The sequence below is a fragment of the Bos grunniens genome, chromosome 7 (assembly GCF_055505025.1).
Source record: "Bos grunniens cultivar Pamir isolate PY7600 chromosome 7, Bosgru_T2T1.0, whole genome shotgun sequence".
In the NCBI taxonomy this organism is placed as follows: Eukaryota; Metazoa; Chordata; class Mammalia; order Artiodactyla; family Bovidae; genus Bos; species Bos grunniens.
In genome coordinates, this window is record NC_141171.1 from 11,334,542 (window position 1) to 11,355,375 (window position 20,834).

Sequence of the window (20,834 nt, forward strand, 5' to 3'; positions counted from 1 at the left end):
TGCGCAAGGCGCCCACCTTCGTCCCCGCCCCGCAGAGCCGGTCTGCGCAGGAACTAGCCGCTCTCGCCACGGGGCTAGCCAATCAGCTTCCGGGACCCACCGTTGGGGGCGGAGCACGGGCAAGAGGGAGGAGGATAGAGGAAAAAGAAGGGTCTTGGCTATCCACCAATCAAAGAGGGCCTCCGGTCGCACGAGCCCGTTGCCCCGCCCCTTAGTGGCGTCTCTGTGGAAACCAAGGGAAGCGACGGTTATTGCAAGACTGGGGGAGGGAGCTAGCAGTTGAGTGACAGGGAAGGCAACATCAACAGGGCCCGCAGCTCGACTGGGTGAATTCGGAGGTGGGCGGCCCCCGGGGAGTACCGGGGAGCAACCGGAGATAGCAAGGGGTTGGGGGCATGGGCTGGGGCACCTGGATGGAGAGGCTGCTCCGACGAGGGAACCCCTGTCACGAATGGGAGGAAAGTAAAGGGGAAAGAGGTGGGGAAAGCTCTCAGGCACACACCCCGCGACTTACATGTAACCTGAGCTCTCATTATTCTGGGGGTGTCTTCACTGCCCTTTCTAATGCACGCCCCCGCCCCACCTTGCTAGACCCCATAGGCAGGGAGCCCACTTTTGTCTCTACCTGTACTGCCCGGTATGGTCACCTCTGGCCACATGTGGCTACTGAGTCCTTGAAACGTGGCTGATCAAAATTGAGATGTGCTGTAAAGGTGAAACACACAGAGACTTAGTATAAAAAGGAAGATGTAAAAAAAAAAAACCTCATTAATCAACTTTTATGTTGATTAGTGCTATTATTACTGATGATATTATCAACAATAATATTATTAGTTATGTAACTAATGGTATGCTGAAATATTATTTTGCATATATTAGGTAAAAATACATTATTAAAATTAAATTCCTGTTTCTTTTTACTTCTTTGATATGCCTATTGGAACATTTAAAATCAGACACAGCTTGGATGTGGCTGGCCTGGCAGTTGTGTGTCTCACACTGGACAGTGCTGGTTTGGGGTCATGTCGTGCTTTTGTTCCATTGATTGTTATAAGCAGGCTGGGGAGGTTGGTTGCCACTACACACATACAGACTCAAGCAGACACTTAAAACAGGACTTGGCACCCCTCCTTATCTTATCTCCTTTCTCCTGGTTCCAGACCCCACCCCTGAGCCTTCTTCAACTGTTGAGCGCTCCAGAACTCAGAGGCCTGGCATCAGAGACATGGTGAGAAGTCCTCAAAGACAGATTGTTGGTTCACAGGAGAGCAGGGCGGGGAGAAGGTGAGTCAGTGCTCAGCACTTACTCATCCAGGTTAGGCTCTAGAAATTTCTGAAGCTACAACTTTTGGGGACCCCTGTCTCAGAATAAAGGAAGCTAGGTCATTACCTTTTTCTGGACTTCCTTGGTGGTCCAGTAATTAAGACACTCTGCTTCCACTGCAGCAGGCCCAGGGTTCAATCCCTGGTTACTGAAATAAGACCCCAAGAAATTAATTACCTTTTTCCTCGGGCCTATCTGGGCAAAACAGAAGGATTTTTTTTGTCTTGGCTGCGTGGGTCTTCGTTGCTTTGTGCGGGCTCTCTCCAGTTGCAGTGAGTCGGGGCTACTCTTTGTTGTAGTGCTCAGGCTTCTCACTGTGATGGCTTCTCTTGTTGTGGGGCATGGGCTCTAGGTGCATGGGCTTCAGTAGTTGTGGCACACAGGCTCAGTAGTTGTGATGCACGGACTTAGTTGCCCTGAAGCATGTAGGATCTTCCCTGATCAGGGATCAAATCCGTGTCCCCTGCATTGGCAGTTGGATTCTTATCCACTGCGGGAAGTGTTTTATACATGTACTTTCCAAAGCACAGATCTTTTCCTGTTGGCAATTGTGGAGCTCATAGTATCAGGAGAGCCTTTGTGTACCAACAGGCCTTGTTTCCTGGCTTCATGGAGAAGGGTAGGAGATTACTCACTCAGAAGCCACAAGTTTAGCGACTTCCCTGGTGGTCCAGTGGCTAAGACTCCATGCTTCCAATGCAGGGGACCTGGGTTCCAATCCCTGGTCAGGAAACTAGATCTTACATACTGCAACTGAGGCCCAGTGAAGCCAAATAAATAAATGTTAAAAAAAAAAAAAAAAAAAGAACAAGCCACAAGTTAAAATCCTACCAGGTTGAGTTACTTGAAGCATCTACTTCTGAGATGTTGAGGGGGGAGGGTTGAACCCCTAAAATCTAGCCACGTTTTGCTAGCAATTTCCAGGTTCTCTAGTGTGGTCTGAGTAGGTATGTCTTCCCTACGGCTGGGTTCCAGCTAGGTAAGGCATATGGTGTCCAAAAGGACGTCATTTTTGGAGATTCCACACACATTCCTACAGGCTTGGGACATTCTGGAATTTCCCTTTGGAGGCTGCTTTCCTGAGCCCTGAACTCACTCAACAGGCACCAAATAATTTTGTGAACTGTGTGCCAGCTGGGGCATATGAGTAGTTTCCACCCGCCTCCTCACCTACAAGAAACTGATGGAAAGGCATGATCCAGCCTGCAGAGGGGAAGTCCTCTTTGGTTTTGATGGGTATTACAGGTGGAGGGGTGGATTTCCCAGGTGGCTCAGTGGTAAAGAATCTGCCTGTCAGTGCAGGAGACGTAGGAGACTCAGGTTCAATCCTTGGGTTGGGAAAATCCCCAGAGGAGGAAATTGCAACCCACTCCAGTATTCTTACCTGGGAAATCCCATGGACAGAGGAGCCTGGTGGGCTACAGTCCATGGCGTCATAAAGAGTCAGACATGACTGAGTTACTGAACACACACAAGTGTGAGGACCCCTTGTTGGCCTCATCTGGCTTCCAGTAATCAGGCTGCCAGCACGAACAGAATTCATCCTCGGAACAAAGCCTGACCACTTTGTTGACACCATACCATGGCTCTGTCTGTACCTGTTGATAGGGACAGCTAGTTTCCCCAGCACACTGGCTGATTCCTAATGGTGACAAGTAAATACGTTTGGTATTTGCTGAGCCAAATGTAACAGGCCCCTTAAAGCAGTTTCCAAAGGGGGAATTCCAGAAAGGTCTTATGCTGTGGCACTGTTGAAGAGTGAGCAGGGCCTCCTTAGGTCTCAGATTCAGGCGAACCCATGATCGTTTGGAGCTGGAAGATCTGGTGTGTTTGGTTGTGTCAGTCTCACAAATTCTTTTTCTTTTTTTTAATTCCAGAGTAACTGCTTTACAATGTTGTGCAGGTTTCTACTGTACAACAATGTGAATCAGCTAAAAGTATACATGTATCTCCTCCCTCTTGAACCTTCCCCATAACCCCCATCCCAGCCCTCTAAGTCATCACAGAGCACCAAGACAAGCTCTTTTTTCTATTTCCCAGGTGCAAGTAAGATAGGATCTTGATTCTTCCAGAAACCTGGCTTGGCTTGTTTTGGGGTTTGTGATCAAACTGGTTCAGAGCTGTGTGAGGGAAGGTAGAGCCTACAGTAGACAAGCCAGGGCTGATTTGCAACTTTCCCCTGTGTCAGGAGCCCCGGAGAGAAGTTTCCCAACCTTTCTGCCTTTTGAATTTTTAAATTCATGGGATGGATTTTCTTTCTTTTTATTAAGATATAGTTTACATCCAGTAAAAATCACCTTTTCTGCTATACAATTCTGAATAAATACAGACATGTAACCACCATCGCAGTCAAGATATGGAACATTTCTATCATCCCCCCAAATTCCCCTGTCTCCCTTTGTCAAAGATCCCAGCCCCTGGCAACCACTGATCCAGTTTCTGCATCAATACTTTTACCTTTCCCAGAAGTACCTTAAAATGGAATCACACAGTGCACAGACTTTTGAAACTGGCTTCTTAATATAATGCATTTGAGGTTCCTCTGCATTGCTTCCTATGTCAATAGCTCAATCCTTTTTTATGACTGAATAGTATTCAGTTTGTTTACATTTCACCCATGGAGGGACATTCAGGTTTTAATGGCTGTTGGTAATGACAAATAAAGCCTTGATAAGTATTTGCTCACTGGTTTTTATGTGAACATAGGTTTTTATTTCACATGGGCATTCTACCAGGGCAGATTGTTAGCTTATATGACTGTAATGCTTTTGAAGTTCTTTTTGATGAAGAGAAGAAGAGTTGAAAAGAGTGGTGATGCTTTAAAAAAAAAAAAATTAAGGCTTTATCATCATCTGAATCACATCTTACACAAGATTACCATAAACACTCAATATGCTAAACAGTTTACACCTCAGCATTTTTTTCACTAAGTGGCCTCAGGCAAGTCACATAACCTCTCAGAGCCTTGGTTTCCCTACCTGTAAAACGAGGTAATGACAGGCCAACCTCATAGGATTATTTTTTTAAATGAAGTTCTTTTTGGCTATGCTGGGTCTTCATTGCTGCACTTGGGCTGTCTCTAGTTGCAGAGCTTTGGCTTCTCATTGTGGTGGCTTTTCTTGTTGCAAAGCATGGGCTTTAGGCACAAAGGCTTCAGTAGTTATGGCTCTCAGGCTTAGTTGCCCCATGCACGTGAGATCTTCCCGGACCAAGGATGGAACCCATATTCCCTGCACTGGCAAGCAGATTCTTAACCACTGGACTACCAGTGAAGCCCGTCACAGAATTATTGTCAGGATTAAATGAGTTCATACACATTGAATGTCTGGAACCGATTTGACACAGAGTAGGACCTTATCAGTGTTAGCTATTATTATAAGGTTTATTGCCTGGGCCCTCTCAAATTCACATAGCAACCCTGGGAGGTAAGATCTACTCTTATCCCAATTTTATGGAAGACATACTTAGCAATTACAGAGAACAAGTTGTGCAAGAGCACATGGGCAGTAAATAAGCAAACAGCAGGTCCAGGTTTTCAACTAAGGCTGACTGACTCCAGACTGACCTGCTTAGTTCTTATATTCTTATATTCTTAGTTCTTAGTTCTACCAATGAAACGGAAGCAATAGGATATATGTGTTTGTGAGTGTGTCTGTGTATTAAGAGACTTGTTTCAGGCATTGGCTCTCACAGTTGTGAGGGCTGGCAAGACAAGTGTGAAATCTGTAGGGCAGACCAGCAGGTCTTGGCCAGGAACTAATGCTTCATTCTCAGGCAGACCTCCATATTTGCTTTTAAGGTCTTTCAGTGTTTGCTTTTAAAGCCTTTCAAGTGACTGAATGAGGTCTACCCACAAAATCAAGGGTCATCTCCTGTACTTAAACCCAACTGATTATAGATGTTAACCTAACCACATCTGCAAAACACCTTCACAGCAGCAGTTAGATTAGTGTTTAATTGAATAACTGGGTACTATTGCCTAGCCAAGTCTGTGCATACAACTACCCATCACATCGTCTCCTCTTCTCTGAGTTGATAGCTCAAACCTCTGCCAAGTTTCTGTGAAAGTCACTTTTCCAGTAACATTCCAACGTGCCTGGTGAGGGAATTCCCTGGAAGTCCAGTGGCTAGGACTCTGCACTTCCATTGCTCAGGCGCAATCCCTGGTCAGGGAACTAAGATTCCACAAGCCACTCAGCCTGGCTGGAAAAAATAAAACAACAGTGCCCAGTGAGTATGTGTCCAGGTCAAAGAGCATAATAAGAGAAGTTGAGTTTGGGCTCTTTTTTTTTCTTTTTTTTTGGTGGGGGTTGGGGGTTAAACAATTAAAACTTCTGAGTATGATCCAGGCTTACTCAAGGAAGAGAGATTTCCCAGCCCTAAGGTTGCCCCCAAATACAAGGACACCCCTTGCATGATGTTTTTGGTCCACCAGAGCTATGTGAAGACCTTTAGAGGCCTCCACATCTGTTAACTTTTTTTTTTAGGGTGGGTTTATTAGTGGCATGTGGGATCTTAGTTCCCCGACTAGGGATCAAACCCACGCCCCCTGAAGTGGAAGCAGGGAGCCTTAACCACTGGACCACCAGAAAAGTCCCCACATCTGTAACTCCTTTTTTTTTTTTTTTTTTTAATTTTTGGCCACACAGCATGTGGGATCTTAGTTCCCTGACCAAGTACTGAACCCATACCCCCTGCATTAGAAGCAGAATCCTAACCACTGGACTGCCAAGGAAGTCCCCACATCTGTAACCCTTAAATTTATAAGTGTGAAGAAATCCACAAGCTCTGGGTTTTTTCCCCCATTATGACTCCCCCACTATCTCTTTATGTAACTTTATATAAAAAAAAAAAATCAAACTCCCTCCCCTCCATGATTAGTTCAGGACCCCTTCAGTGCTGTGCCCCTGGGTATCCAGCCTAGACTCATCCTCCCAGGTTGGCTGGTGTGTGTGGCTTAGTCCAGAGTCCTTTGATGGTGGTGGTTTAGTCACTAAGTTCTGTCTGACTCTTTTTGACCCCATGGACTGTAGCCCACCAGGATCCTCTGTCCATAGGATTTTCCAGGCAAGAGTACTGGAGTGGGTTGCCATTCCCTTCTCCAGGAGATCTTCCTGACCCAAGGATCGAACCCGGTTCTCCTACACTGCAGGCAGATTCTTTCCAACTGAGCTACCACGGAATCCCTTCCTGACACGGTTACACTGGGGTCAGGGAGTGGCCAGGGATGGCCGGAAGGCCATGGTGTCTTTCTCAAGAGTTCCAGTTTGCACAAGGACAGTGGTTACCAGAAATGTTTTGCTGTGTCCTGCCAGGAAGGGGGATCCTCAGCAGCCCACCATTCAACTGGATGGTTAGTCACCCCTTTGACAGAACTTCCTCTAAGCTAGGTCTGTCCCAGGCACTTTACAAATGTTGACTCAATGCCAACTTCAAAGCCCTATGAGACTGGTACAACTACTACCCCCATTGTACAGATGAGGACGCTAAAGGCCCTAGAAGGCTCAGTAACCAGCCCAAGATCACACAGCCACAAAGTGCTAGAACCAAGAATGAAACGTGACTATTTGGCTCCAGCACCAGTGTCACACCGCCCAGACTTCCCAAGCAGTTCTTCCAAGAACCTTTCCCCAATGTAGGCCGCCACCACCTACTCCCCTCTTCCCTTCTCAGATGGTACCTCTTTCTGAGCCTCCTTTCCATGTCAGCCCTGTCCTTGACCACAGACACACCAGACTATAGGAGCCAAAAGGGATCATGTTGCCCAGAGATGAAGATACTGAGGCCCTGAGAGGTGTATTGCATGCCCATGTCTCCCCCACATCATGAACATAGTGGGGCGGGGGTAAAGAACCAGGTGCATTAAAAACAGCCAGGACTTTTTAGTCTGTGGAGGGAGAGGGGCAATTGAGTCTGGCCTGGCCTGAAAGGTCGGGCAGGTGGAAATCAACGAGAACTTGCCTGCCAGAAAAACATGAAGAAATCCCAGGAAATTAGTAAGGGAAAAAGAAAAGAGGATAGCCTGACTACCTCTCAGAGGAAGCAGCGGGACTCTGAGATCATGCAAGAAAAGCAGAAGGCAGCCAATGATAAGAAGTCTATGCAAACAAGAGAGAAATAATGACTATGTGGAAAATCTGGGTGCTACTGCAAACTAGTTGTATCATAAGCTCTATGATCAAGATTTTGTAGAGTGAACAGTCAGTACTTGCTATGCTAAGTCACTTCAGTCGTGTCCGACTCTGTGCGACCCCATAGACGGCAGCCCACCAGGCTCCCCCATCCCTGGGACTCTCCAGGCAAGATCACTGGAGTGGGTTGCCATTTCCTTCTTCAATGCATGAAAGTGAAAAGTGAAAGTGAAGTCGCTCAGTCGTGACTGACTCTTAGCGACCCCATGGATTTCAGCCTAACAGGCTCCTCCGTCCATGGGATTTTCCAAGCAAGAGTACTGGAGTGGGGTGCCATTGCCTTCTCCAATGTTATACCTTATAAAACTATTTTAAACTTTTCCTTTCAACCTGACTTAGTCTGATGTTTCAGAACCATTCTTCAAAGAATAAAACACTAACCATACATTTGAAAAAAAATAAAAACAGCCAGGAATATTTATGAAGCTTTGGTTCCAGACACTTCCTGGCACTGGAGACTCAGCAGTGACAGGACCCAGTCCCTGACCTTATGGTGATTCCAGGCTAGGAGTGGGGGAGACATTTAACATGAAAACCAAGGAACAATTTCAGATTTCAGTGGCAGGTGTTCTTGAGAAAACGGTAAAGTGAGAGGCTTGAAGGGCTGGACTGAGAAGACCTCTGCAGGGAGGTGAGCTTTGGCTCCCGGTGCTCACCTCACTTTGCAGGGTCCTTTATGACTGAGGACGCAGATAATACTGGAGCTCCCACCTGCATTCTGCTCGCAAAGAGTTGGATATGACTGAGCATACACACACAGCTGGTAGAACAGGGCGGGTGACTATTTTTATTTCCAGAAGGAAGCGGGTATCTGGGGCTGGGGAAAATTAGGCAACTCCTGGAGACACCTGGCAATAACTCATTCCTGGCCCTGTGAGATAGGGGCGGGCATATTTGCATCTGCTAGTGAAGGGGCTAATAGATGGGGAAACAATGGAAACAGTGAGAGACTTTATTTTCTTGGGCTCTAAAAATCACTACAAATGGTGACTGCAGCCATGAAATTAAAAGATGCTTGCTCCTTGGAAGAAGAGCTATTACCTACCTAGACAGCACATTAAAAAGCAGACACATTACTTTGCACACAAACGTGCATCTAGTCAAAACTATGGTTTTTCCAGTAGTCATGTATGGATGTGAGAGTTGGACCATAAAGAAGTTGAGCACGGAAGAACTGATGCTTTTGAACTGTCGTGTTGGAGAAAACTCGAGAGTCCCTTGGACTGCAAGAAGATCAAACCAGTCAATCCTAAAGAAAATTGGTCCTGAATATTCATTGGAAGGACTGATGCTGAAGCTGAGGCTCCAATACTTTGGCCACCTGATGCCAAGAACTGACCACTGGAAAAGACCCTGATGCTGGGAACGATTGAAGGCAGGAGGAGAAGGGGACAACGGAGAATGAGATGGTTGGATGGCATCAACCACTCGATGGGACATGAGTCAGAGCAAGCTTCGGGAGTTGGTGATGGACAGGGAATCCTGGCGCGCTGCAGTGAGGTCGCACAGAATGGGACACGAATGAGCGGCTGAACTGAACAGTGAAGGGGCGGTGTCTTCCCCAGACCCGCCCCTTCCTGGAGTAGCGCGTCGTAACCTATTGACCCAAACAGGAGGCGGGCCGCAAGGCCGGCCTGGTTGCAGGAAGCAATAAAACATGGTCGCTATTGGTGCCCGCTGAGGGTGGGCGGGGCCTCCGTCGCCCGGGGTGCGCGCCGCTGAGAAGCGTTGCCCGGGAGGGGGCGGGGCCGCGCGCAGGCGGCCGTTGGCGGCACGACCCCGCCCCGGATGTCGCGCGTCGCAGCCTGGACGACGGGGATTGGCCAAAGCCGCGTGGGGGGCGGGGCGGAAGGTTCTGGAGGGGGCTGGCGGGCTCTGGAAGCTTCCGCCGGACGGGTATATAGAGTCCGGGACGGGGCGGTGGCGGAGCCGGGGGACGGCGACAGCTGGGTGGCGGGCCGCAGGCGGGGGCAATGGGAAAGGACTATTACCAGACGCTGGGCCTGGCCCGCGGTGCGTCGGACGAGGAGATCAAGAGGGCCTACCGCCGTCAGGCGCTGCGTTACCACCCGGACAAGAACAAGGAGCCCGGCGCTGAGGAGAAGTTCAAGGAGATCGCCGAGGCCTACGACGTGCTCAGCGACCCGCGCAAGCGCGAGATCTTCGACCGCTACGGGGAGGAAGGTGCGTGCGCGCGCGCAGCCGGGGGCGCGCCCTCGCCGTTTGACAGGCGGAGAAACCGAGGCAGGGCGGCCTCGCTGCAGCATCTCCGGGGGGCGCTTCGGTCGCAGGGGTTGAAGCAGCCCCCGGCCTCTGGCCACAAGGGCCTCCGCCCTCGGATTGGCGGCCGCCCGATGGGAGGAGGGGCCCTGGCCGCGCTGCTTGTTCAGAAGCTTCTAGTATGTCTGGGGCTGCCCCTCCCTGGGCGCTCGCCTCCACCCACGTCCGAGATCGGTCCGGGGGTGCGGGTGCGGAAGGAGAGGATTCGGAGGCCTAGCTTGAAGCTGGCGTTGCGGGCCTGGGCTCACCTGGGCGAGGTGGGAGGCTCTGCCACCCCGGGGTTCAGGGCAGGGCCTCTGGCTGAACCCTGGGCACAGGCTGCGAGTAGTGAGCCTGCAAATGAGGTGCCAATTAGCGCCGAGCGACCTTCCGCGCCTCTCCGAGGGTGGAGTGAGGTAATCCTTGTAAAGTGCTTACCTAGTCGGCTGTCCAGGTGCAAGGAACAGTGGGGCCAGCCCTCTTCAGGGTAAAAGAAAGAAGCTTTCTTGTCCTGTCTCCCATTGATGACTCAGGCAGGTTGCTGGGCTTAGTCCTCAGGAAGAAGCGGCTTTTTATATGAGAATGGGGGCAGTTAGTGCCAGGGTGCGAGAATTTGAAAGGCTGCATTTTGCAGTTTAACGTTCCTTTTACTCTCCCACACGTCTCTAGCAGTAGGGGATTTAAGAGTAAGCATTTAGTGAAAACTGATCGGGGGTTAAGCATTTTTTTCATTGGATCTCTTAGTGAGTTTTTCGTACTCATTGTAACAGTGCAAGGGGAATGAGTTACTCAGATGTGAGGACCTGAGTGGCCCCAAGAGGTGCCCGTCTCAGAGCTTGAACCCTTCACCGCTGTCTTGCCACAGTGGACTACCTGCCATAAGTGGCTGGGGGTTCTGTTTGTGCTGCTGCAAGTGGGAGGTAAAAGCTTGGAGTTCTTCCTTGTTCTTCCCTGACAGGCTAAAAAAAGTTTCTCCCCCAATGGCTCCTGAGCTTTTTTCCTTGAAGGAAAGTTCCTGGAGAGTTAAGTTCCCAGCCCGCCATCTGATTTCTTCTGCTTTTGCTCTTCAGGCCTGAAGGGCAGTGGCCCCAGCGGTGGGAGCAGCGGCGGTACTAACGGTACCTCCTTCAGCTACACATTCCATGGAGACCCTCATGCCATGTTTGCTGAGTTCTTCGGTGGCCGAAATCCCTTTGACAACTTTTTTGGGCAGCGCAACGGGGAGGAAGGCATGGACATCGATGACCCGTTCTCTGGCTTCCCCATGGGCATGGGTGGCTTCACCAACATGAACTTTGGCCGCTCCCGCCCTGCCCAAGAGCCCACCCGAAAGAAACAAGATCCCCCCGTCACCCATGACCTTAGGGTCTCACTTGAAGAGATCTACAGCGGCTGTACCAAGAAGATGAAAATCTCTCATAAGCGGCTGAACCCTGACGGAAAGAGCATTCGCAATGAAGACAAAATCTTGACCATCGAAGTGAAGCGGGGGTGGAAAGAAGGGACCAAAATCACCTTCCCCAAGGAAGGAGACCAGACTTCCAACAACATTCCAGCCGATATTGTCTTTGTTTTAAAGGACAAGCCACACAATATCTTTAAGAGAGATGGCTCTGATGTCATTTATCCAGCCAGGATCAGCCTTCGGGAGGTAAGGCACTAGGCAGGGCAGCGTCTGGGGAGGGAGAAGCTGTTTTGTGATGGCCGTTCAGTGTTTGCTTGACAGATGTTTCTGGGCACTTGGTGCGGCCAGGCTTGGACAGTGCAATGGCGACAAGACCGTCCAGGGCTCTGTTTTTACGGAGCTTCTGTGCTGGTGACCTGGGTAGATCTTAAGGCAGGGTCTTAGCTGCAGAGGCCTGATGGCGCTTACCCTCCAGTCAGCAGCCTCTGGGCAAGATGTGAGCTTCCTAAGCTACTCTTTCTAATGCTGTCCCTTTGCTTTCCAAGGCTCTGTGTGGCTGTACAGTGAATGTCCCCACTCTGGACGGCAGGACCATACCCGTTGTGTTCAAAGATGTCATCAGGCCTGGCATGCGGCGAAAAGTTCCTGGAGAAGGCCTTCCTCTCCCCAAAACACCCGAGAAACGCGGGGACCTCATTATTGAGTTTGAAGTGATCTTCCCTGAAAGGATTCCCCAGACGTCAAGAACCGTTCTTGAGCAGGTTCTTCCAATATAGTCAACCCGTGTTCCCCAAGGACTGACCAGGGACCTTTCCAGAGCTCAAGGATTTCCGGACCGTTCCACCAACTGTGGACCCGCGAGAGGGCGGGAGGGCCCAGGGAGGGCTTTCATACTGCTGAATGTTTTCCAGAGAATATATTACAATCTTTCAAAGTCGTGCACTAGACTAAAGTTGTTTTTCGAGCGGTAGGGCGGCAGGTGGTGGGGACAGCAAGCAAAGGCAATGCAGTCTGCCCCACTGGGTCCTTGCAGCCCTCCTGGGTGGGCAGCACCCGCCTCCTCCCTCTCCAGGCCCTGCCCAGAGGGAGAGGCAGACCGCAGACCCACAGTTGGACTTGATCCCCGTGTTGTAGTCCCTCCACTTGTAGATGTCCTGTGGTGTGGACCTGCCTTCATGGTTACCAGACCCTGTACACTCCTCAGTTTCTATTGTGTGATCAGTTTGTGTTTTATTTTGTATTTGTCTCCCCCATCTTGCCCTTCTCCTAAGAAACCCTGTCTTCTCTTTTGCCATCTCAAATTGAGAATCTCAACTCTGGTTGCTGAACTGCCTGGCCAGCTCCCACAAGCAATACCTCCCTTGTTCCAGCAGGACCAAGGGAGCCGGCCTTCAGTGAGTGAGTAACTTGTGCAACTGCCTCTCCCTCAAGGGTCGGGGACCTTGGCTGGAGTCCTGACCCCGGGCTCCCAGACAGAGATCTTCGCCTTCCTTTGCTGTGAGGCAATCTTTTGGCACACCTGGGATTTCCCCATGACCCAGGTCATTTTTTTTTTGTTCAATGGACTCTGGACTCTCAAAAGGATCTGATCCTTTTGAATTTTGCACAGCCCTAGCTATAATCCCTTTTGATAAAAGGGTCTTTGCTTCTGATTACAGGAGCACTGTGGAACGTCTGTAAATATGTTTTTATAATTCTGTGTAAAGTTGGTGTGCAGTCAGACGAAACCGGTCCACAGCAGCTGCTGCTCTCTGTATAGGGCCATGATGGAACTGAGAAAGAACCTGGGGGCGGGGGGGTGGCGGGGGATGTTGGAACAAGTGTTTGTTCCTTGCAAGTCAGTCTGGTGCTCAGACTTTTAGACTCATTGTAAGTTGCCACTGCCAACACAAGACCAAAGTGTGTGACTTGTCAATGTGCAGCGTGACAGCATTAAAGACTGATGCTAAACCTCAGGGGAGCAGTCCTGCGACTCTGTTTGAGGGTTCTGCTGACGGGATGGGGTGGGGTCCGGGCAGCCCTCCAGAGGCTGCCAGGGTGGGTGGGAGGGAGGGGCAGGCAGGAGGTAGGAGTCCTCTGCAATGGAAAGAGAAGTTGCCCTCCTGAGCTAAATGTGGGGTGAACAAGAGAAACCCGCCGGACTGGATCTGGGCATCAGAAGAGCCCAGTGGATTCAGAGCTTGTTTTTTGGTGAAGGTTGGGGCCAAAGTTAAACAGATCCCTTCCCAGTCTTGTAAGATCTGGTTGCTAGGGCCAAGGAAATGTGTGTGCCCTACTCTCTTAATCTCCACCCACCCCCCAACCCCTGCTTTCTTGCTAGAACAAGCTGGTGTCAGGCAGGCCCTGGCCAAACCAGATTAGAATTCCAGCCCAGGGCCACCCCACCCTGGTTAGGACCTATTTCCTGCCCTCCCTTTATTTACAGGCCACTGAAACTGCTTTTACTTTGTAACTTTTTTTTAAGGAACTGGTTTTATTATAAGGTAAGTAATTACACAGGCCAAAAACCGCATTGCTATTTTGCTACAAGATAATCTGGGTGTAGAAACTTAAATAACTATATTTAACATAACCTTGGAGGGCTTTCCCTTCCCACTGAAACAGTTTAACCACTGGAAGCAATCTAAGTCCAGTGCTGTCCCAGAGAACCTTCTTCAGGGATGGAAATGTTCTTTTTAAAACAAATTCTTTAAGATTCAACAGAACACAAGTTGCTTAGTAGCTACAGGCACATTTCAAGTGCTCAGCACCCACCCCTGGTGGCTAGCAGTGACTATTGGACAGCACAGATCTTAGACGGCTTTTCACCCAAACCTAAGCCATGGGTCTCTTAGAGGAGTAGCTGCTTCAAGCCCAGAGAGGCCATCCTCGTTCGGAGGTGACCCCTGGAGTATTAGAGCCAAAAGGGACCCTATCACCACTTCCAGGATGAGGAATGATATTTACTGCAGAATTGGCCCTGGCCTCAACTGGGGTCACAGACCTCCTTGAGCTGCGATCCGCCTGCCCCAGCCTCCCTCATTAACATAGCTGGTCTGTATGGGGTTCTTATCCAAGGGCTGTGGGCACAGATGAGCACAAAGCTTCAGTGTGTCACACGCAATCCTGGTAAGTTGGAGAAATAACCTTCCTGTGGTGGTGGATGGGACAGTGTCACTCTTGAGGAAAATGACAAGGACCCTAGTAAACAGAGGCCTGTCCCTCGGATGCACAGCCTTTGCCGACACAACTTTGCTGCACATGGGTGTCACGTGTTTGGTTTGTCTGCAAGCTGGCTTCTCCCCTCGCTCCCTTAGCTCCCCTCTTAATGAATTTATTTTCCCACGATGCCTATCTGAGCACATTTCGTAGTTTGCTCCTTCCACAACAGTGTGAGGGGAGCTGCCTCTGTTTAGCACCCACCTCATGGGGTCGCAAAGAGTTGGACACGACTGAGCAACTAAGCACAGTATCTTTATCCATCACACCAGGAGCGCTGCATTTTTCCCTGATTCAAACAATAGAAAACAAAAATTCACATTCAGCCTGTGGTGAGTAGTTTCCTCAGGACCACTGTAGACAAGCCATGGCATTAGAAATTTTTTTTTCCTCTTTTAAAAATGTTTTTTTGTGCAGCCTCCTAGAGACAATCTGCTTATATAAGCATAAACATAATTTCTAAATTTTCAGTTTCGATTTTTGGCTATATTATCACAGTACTGAATTTGTAAGGGCATATAGAGTTAAAAATTCTCCTTCCCATGCTGCTTTTGGGTCCACCGCCAGGAAAATTTTCCCAGTTTTCTCCTGTGCCTTTCCTTCTGCGATGTTGCATGAAGACATTTTTCTTTTTTTACACAAGTGGTACATACTGTATGCTCTGCCCGCCCCCTTTTTCTCTTCTCACATATGGAAATAGCTTCTCCTCTTCTGTTTTTCCATATGTTGATTCTACCAGACACGTGCAGGTGGATGTGAAAATCTAGTTTCATGTTTGGTGGCTTCTATCTCTCCTCTATCATTGCTCCTGCTTCCAGGTTTGAATCTCAACCACTTTGTAGCTGTGTGATCTTGAGCAAGTGACTTGACTAATCTGTACCTCAGTTTTTTCAACTGTAGAATAAGCACAAAAATTGTACTTCTACGGTCGTGAGGATTTTCAGGTATAGATACATAGAGGCACACAGCAGAGCCTGACACAGAACAAGTGCTGTGTGTCAGTTACTGTACCCTAATGTGAAAACATCCCTCAGCCCACTCCAAAGAAACCTCTGAGTTGTGTCCACGGTCTTTCGGGTCTGTGTTCCTGGCTAAGCTCCAGGAACCAAACCCCCAGGCAAGCCCCTGAGACCCACAACTCCACCCTGGCCTTCACCCCACTTGAGAAGGCTCACTCCGGGAATTCTCTGCTGGTCCAGTGGTTTGGGCTCTGTGCTCTCACTGCCAAGGACCTGGGTTCAATACCTGGTCGGAACTAAAATCCCACAAGCCATGCAATGCAGCCAAAAAGAAAAAGCAGGCTCACTCCCATGCTGTTTGGTCACAACCTGCTCACTTGACACCAGCAGTGGAGTCCCAGCTCTGTCACTCAGCTGCTGTGTGTGTTCTCGGGCAAGTGACTTCGCTTCTGTGAGTCTCAGTGGCCACCTTTGAAAACAGGGGGACTGAAGTTACAGACTTCATAGAGGTATTGTGAAAACTGGGCAAGGTAGGGCACTGAGGAGGCAAAAGAACATGGCATTAAGAACTTGGTTTCCCAAGACTTCCTGGTAGTCCAGTGGCTAAGACTCTGAACTCCCAACTGAGGGGGCCTGGGTTCCATCCCTGGTCAGGGAACTAGATCCCATATGTGACAAGACCAGGTGCAGACAAATATTTAAACAAAGAACTTGGCTTCTGAACAGTGACCGTGCTGAGTTCAAGTTCTGCTCACTGCATTCCCCTGGACAAATGAGAAACCTCTCAGCCACTGTTTCCTCTTATGTGAAACAAGACTAAGCATAGCCACTCCCACCTTCTCACAACCCCAGGGCCACAACTCAGAAAGCTAACCCCTGCCTGAGAATTTGACACAGGCCCAGCACAGGACAATTGTGAATTAACATGAGGAAAGAAATACTAAGGAACTTGGGGAAAAATTTGCCCCAGGTCTCCTTAAATATTGGTTATTCTCATTAGCTGTTAATTATTGAAAAACACAGTATAATGCCTGATAAGCATTGTCCATTCAATAAACATTTATTGAATGCCTCCAGTGTGTCCAGTCCTGTTCTTTTTTTATTATTTTTTTCTTTTTTGGCCATACCCTGAGGCATGTGGGACTTTATTACCCCGACTGGGGATTGAACCTGCACCCCCTGAAATGGGAGGTGGATTCCCAACCACTGGACCACTTAGGGAAGTCCCCTGTTCAGTACTGCTCCTGATGCTGAGGAGACAGTATTAGACAAAACTGGCAAAAATTCCTGCCTTTGCAGAGCTGACAGTCATGTGGGGTGAGAAAGAATAAAACCAAAAATAAATGGTGGTGCTAGTGGTAAAGAGGGCTTCCCTGGTGGCTCAGACAGTAAAGAATGCGCCTGCAGTGTGGGAGACCGGGGTTCGATCACTGGGTCAGGAAGATCCCCTCTAGGAGGAAACGGCAACATACTCCAGTATTCTTGCCTGGGTAATCCCATGGACAGAGGAGCCTAGTGGGCTATCCATGGGGTCTCGAAGAGTTGGACATGACTGAGCAGCAGCAGCAGCGGCAGAGAGTGATGGAGAAATATGGAACAAGTAGGTAGAGAGTGTTGTGCTGTGTGCTTAGTTGCTCAGTTGTGTCCGACTCTTTGTGACCCCATGGACTGCAGCCCACTAGGCTCCTCTGTCCATGGGTATTGGGTGCAGTTTTAAGTGACACGGTCAGTGAATGCCTCACCCTCAAGGCAACATTTGAACAAAGAGTTGAAGGAAATAAGAGGAGAGCCACGTGAATACTGAGGGAAGGACTTTTCAGGCAGAGGAAACAGCCTGTGCAAAGGCGCTGAAGCAGGAGCCTGAGTTTAAGGAACAGCCAGGGGACTTCTAATGCAGGGGGTCTGGGTTCCACCCCTGGTGAGGGAATTAGATCCCACATACCACGATAACAGCAACAAAAGATCCCACATGCTGCAACTAAGATCCTGCACAGCCAAATAATTTTTTTTTAAGGAACAGCTGGGAGTCCAATGAGGCTGGACCAGAGTAAATGAGGGGTGCTGCTGCTGCTGCTAAGTCACTTCAGTCGTGTCCGACTCTGTGTGACCCCATAGACGGCAGCCCACCAGGCTCCCCTGTCCCTGGGATTCTCCAGGCAAGAACACTGGAGTGGGTTGCCATTTCCTTCTCCAATGCATGAAAGTAAAAAGTGAAAAGTGAAAGGGAAGTCGCTCAGTCAAGTCTGACTCTTTGCAACCCCATGGACTGAAGCCCACCAGACTCCTCTGTCCATGGGATTTTCCAGGCAAGAGTACTGGAGTGGGGTGCCATTGCCTTCAAGTGGGAGGCAAAAGCAGACAGTACAGGGCCCATGGGCCACTGGAGACTTTTGACTTTTCCTGAGTGAGGCAGGAGCTTGCAAAGATTTGGGGTTTTGTTCTGTCTTAATATTCTTTCCGGAGGTGGGGGTGGGAAGGGGAGAGAGTCATTTGATTATATAACAACTAAAAGTACCTGAGCTATATATATGATCAGTCTCTTGAAATTTCAATGCACCAACCTATTTCCAACTAGCATAACACAAGCAATAAGCATCTATTTTCTATTAAAATCTACTCCTTAAAGTACATGTTCCCCCCACACAACCTGAGAATTCTTTCACAGTCTGCTGATTCCATGCTTGGTGGCGGAGAGGAGTGTGGTGGTGTCTGATTTCTTCTGAGTTCTGAAACTCTCTTGATTACTCAGATGATTTCCTCTTTGTCATGAAGAGAGGAGAGAGCCTCAGGAACACTTCAGAAGATTCTCCTCCTGAGCAACCCCAGTTTCCTTGAGGTTACTGGGTCTGACTCTTTGTGACCCCAAAGAGGTCACTCTTTGTGACTGCCAGGCTCCTCTAGGGGTTTTCTAGGAAAGAATACTGAAGTGGGTTGCCATTTCCTTCTCCAGAACATCATCCCTACGCAGGGATCGAACCCATGTCTCCTGCATTTACAGGTGGATTCTTTACCACTGAGCCACCTGGAGAGTCCAAGGTCACCTACCATGCCCTAATAATTGTCGCATCACTGGCATCCAGGGTAGCACTTGACCCAGAGCTGCCCCTCTGAATGTTTGTTGAAAGAGTAATTGAGTGACAAAGTGATTCAGACAAGAGGACCTGCAACATTTGCCCTGTCACCGCTCATGTCAGGGAGTGTGCCAAGGAAGAACAACCCAGCCTTGAGGTCTGCTGGTGGTTCCCCCAAGAAAGGGGTCCCCCACACCCCACTGCCTCCAACTCCCACCTGGGAGAAATGGATATTCTGTCTGGCTCCAGGAAAGGCCCTCTTTCCTAGGATTCTGTTCCTACAACACAATTCATGCATCAGTCATTGGGCACAGTTCCTGAGGGCCAGCTCACTAGCCCCAGGAGATCCAGCTAGAGGCAAACAAAGCAGTTGGGGAGGAACTCGTGGAGCTCATAGTCTTCCAGGAAACAGAGACTTCTGTTTTAGTTTCCTGCGGCTGCTGTGACAAAGTACAACGAACTGGGAGGCCTAAATCAACAGGATTTATTCTCTTGCAGTTCAGGCAACCACAGGGCCAAAACTAAGGTCTCAGTAGGGTTGGCTTCTGTAGGCTCAGTAGGTAGGCTCCTTCAGAGCCTAAAGTGAGTTCCACACACCTCTCCCAGTTTCTGGGGGCTGCCAACAATCCTTGGCCTTCCTTAGCTTGTAGCTACCTCACTCCAATCTCTGCCTCTATCTTCACAAGAAGCCATCTCCCCTTCCTGTCTCTGTGTTTTCTTTTTTTTTTTAATTTTATTTATTTATTTATGGCTGCTCTGAGTCTTCATTGCTGCTCATGGGCTTTCTCTAGTTGCAGCAAGAGGGGGCTACTCTCTAGTTGCAGCAAGCATGGGCTTTCCATTGCAGTGGCTTCTCTTGTTGTGGAGCTCAAACTTTGGGACATGCAGGCTTAGTTGCTCCTCGGTATGTGGAATCTTCCCAAACGAGGGATCGAACCCGTGTCCCCTGCATTGGCAGGCAGACTCCTAACCACTGGACCACCAGGAAAGTCCTCTGTATCTTCTTTTCTGTCTCTTTAAAAGGACACATTGCATTCAGGGCCCATTTAAATCCAGGATGATCTCATCTTGAGATCCTCAATTTATTTAATTACTTCTGCAAGACCCTGATGCCAAATAAGGTTATAGTCGCAGATTCAGGCACACGGGCATGTCTTCTAAGGGTCCACTATGCAACCTGTAGTGGGCAAAGTATGGTACTTCCCATCACCAGAGAGCTTGGAGAGAGGACGCATACGTGGCAGGTCCTGGGCATACCATCCAAGGTACAGGAACTTGTCAGGGCTCAGAGACAGGCCATTGGAGCAGCAGCCCCATGGATAAAGCTCCAAGGAAGACCAGGGGCATGCATAAAGCAGTTCTGAGCTGAAGAACATGAGGCCCTGGAGGCCTGGTGTGGGTGGAGCAGAGACAGCAGAAGAGAGTAACGTGGGGTGTGCCCAGGAATGAGACAGGCCCAGAGTCAGGGCCCTGCTGAGACAGGCCCACATGCCTGAGGCAGAAGAGAAGCCAGTTGAAAGAGTTTGAGTCAGGAGGGACATGACATGATCTGCTTTTACCCAGAAATTTGAGTTGAGGTCTGGGTGGTTTGTCTCAATGCGGGCCCAACTTTCCTTGGGAAAATAATGCTGGACATCAGTGTGGCTGGGCCTGACTCCAGATGAAATATTTCACTGAAGTATTTCAAGGGCACATGGCCTCTTGGTGTGGGGGTCATCAGCAGCGAAAGAATGGGAGCAGACTTGGGTGCTCACAGGTGCCCCCTGGCTGCCAGTGGGGGGAATAGATTGGGGCGGGGGGCAGGGGGCAGGGCGGCGGTGATCCAGGGTGGAGCTGGGAGATCAGGGAGAAATTGGTTGGGGCTGGACCAGGTGGGGGTCAAGGAAGAGATGGGTAGTGACTGAATATGTATTTTGAAAGGAGACCTGCTCGTTGTCCCTCCAGAAAGTAGCCCTACTGTTTTAGGAGTTGTCGTTTATTTCTAAAATATTTATTTATTTATAAACCCATTGGAAGTTTGCCTTTGGGGATGGGAGGGGAGTAGAAGTATTCGTTTCAGGTATTTATTTTTAAAATTTCAAAGCTAGGGCTTCCCAGTGGTCTAGTGGTTAAGAATCTGCCTTGCAACGCAAGGGATGACACAGTTTGATCCCTGATCCAGAAAGATCCCAAATGCTGACGGGAAACTAAGCTCGTGGACCATAACTACTAAGCCTGCACTCTAGAGCCCTCGAGCCACAATTACTGAAGCCCACGTGCCCTACAGCCGATGCTCCGCAACAAGAGAGGCCACTGCAATGAGAAGCCTGTGCTGTGCTTATTCACTCAGTCGTGTCTGACTCTTTGCAACCCCATGGACTGAAGCCTGAGTATCACAAATAGAGTAGCCCCCACTTGCCACAACTAGAGAAAGCCCGTGCACAGCAA

General features: G+C 49.3%; 1 protein-coding gene, 1 long non-coding RNA gene and 1 pseudogene across 3 annotated transcripts; all 3 read left to right on the forward strand.

Moving 5' to 3' along the window:
• The first annotated feature begins 277 nt into the window (after positions 1-277).
• On the forward strand, positions 278-4,001 carry LOC147368374 (uncharacterized). The gene is made up of 2 exons (XR_015166613.1): positions 278-338; positions 1,161-4,001. It is a non-coding gene; the product is annotated as an uncharacterized LOC147368374 (long non-coding RNA).
• Positions 4,002-7,081: 3,080 nt separating this feature from the next.
• On the forward strand, positions 7,082-7,584 carry LOC147368375 (small EDRK-rich factor 1 pseudogene; annotated as a pseudogene).
• Positions 7,585-9,441: 1,857 nt separating this feature from the next.
• DNAJB1 (DnaJ heat shock protein family (Hsp40) member B1) lies at positions 9,442-13,134 on the forward strand. 2 transcript variants are annotated; one of them, XR_015166612.1, is made up of 3 exons: positions 9,442-10,190; positions 10,845-11,425; positions 11,725-13,134. XR_015166612.1 is itself a non-coding variant. In XM_086408835.1 (3 exons), exons 1-3 carry the CDS (start codon positions 9,489-9,491, stop codon positions 11,953-11,955), a joined length of 1,023 nt encoding a protein of 340 aa, XP_086264961.1. In that variant the 5' UTR covers positions 9,442-9,488; the 3' UTR covers positions 11,956-13,134. The 2 variants fall into 2 exon arrangements, 1 of the variants encoding a protein (XP_086264961.1); XM_086408835.1 differs by having other exon boundaries at positions 9,442-9,699.
• Positions 13,135-20,834: the final 7,700 nt, after the last annotated feature.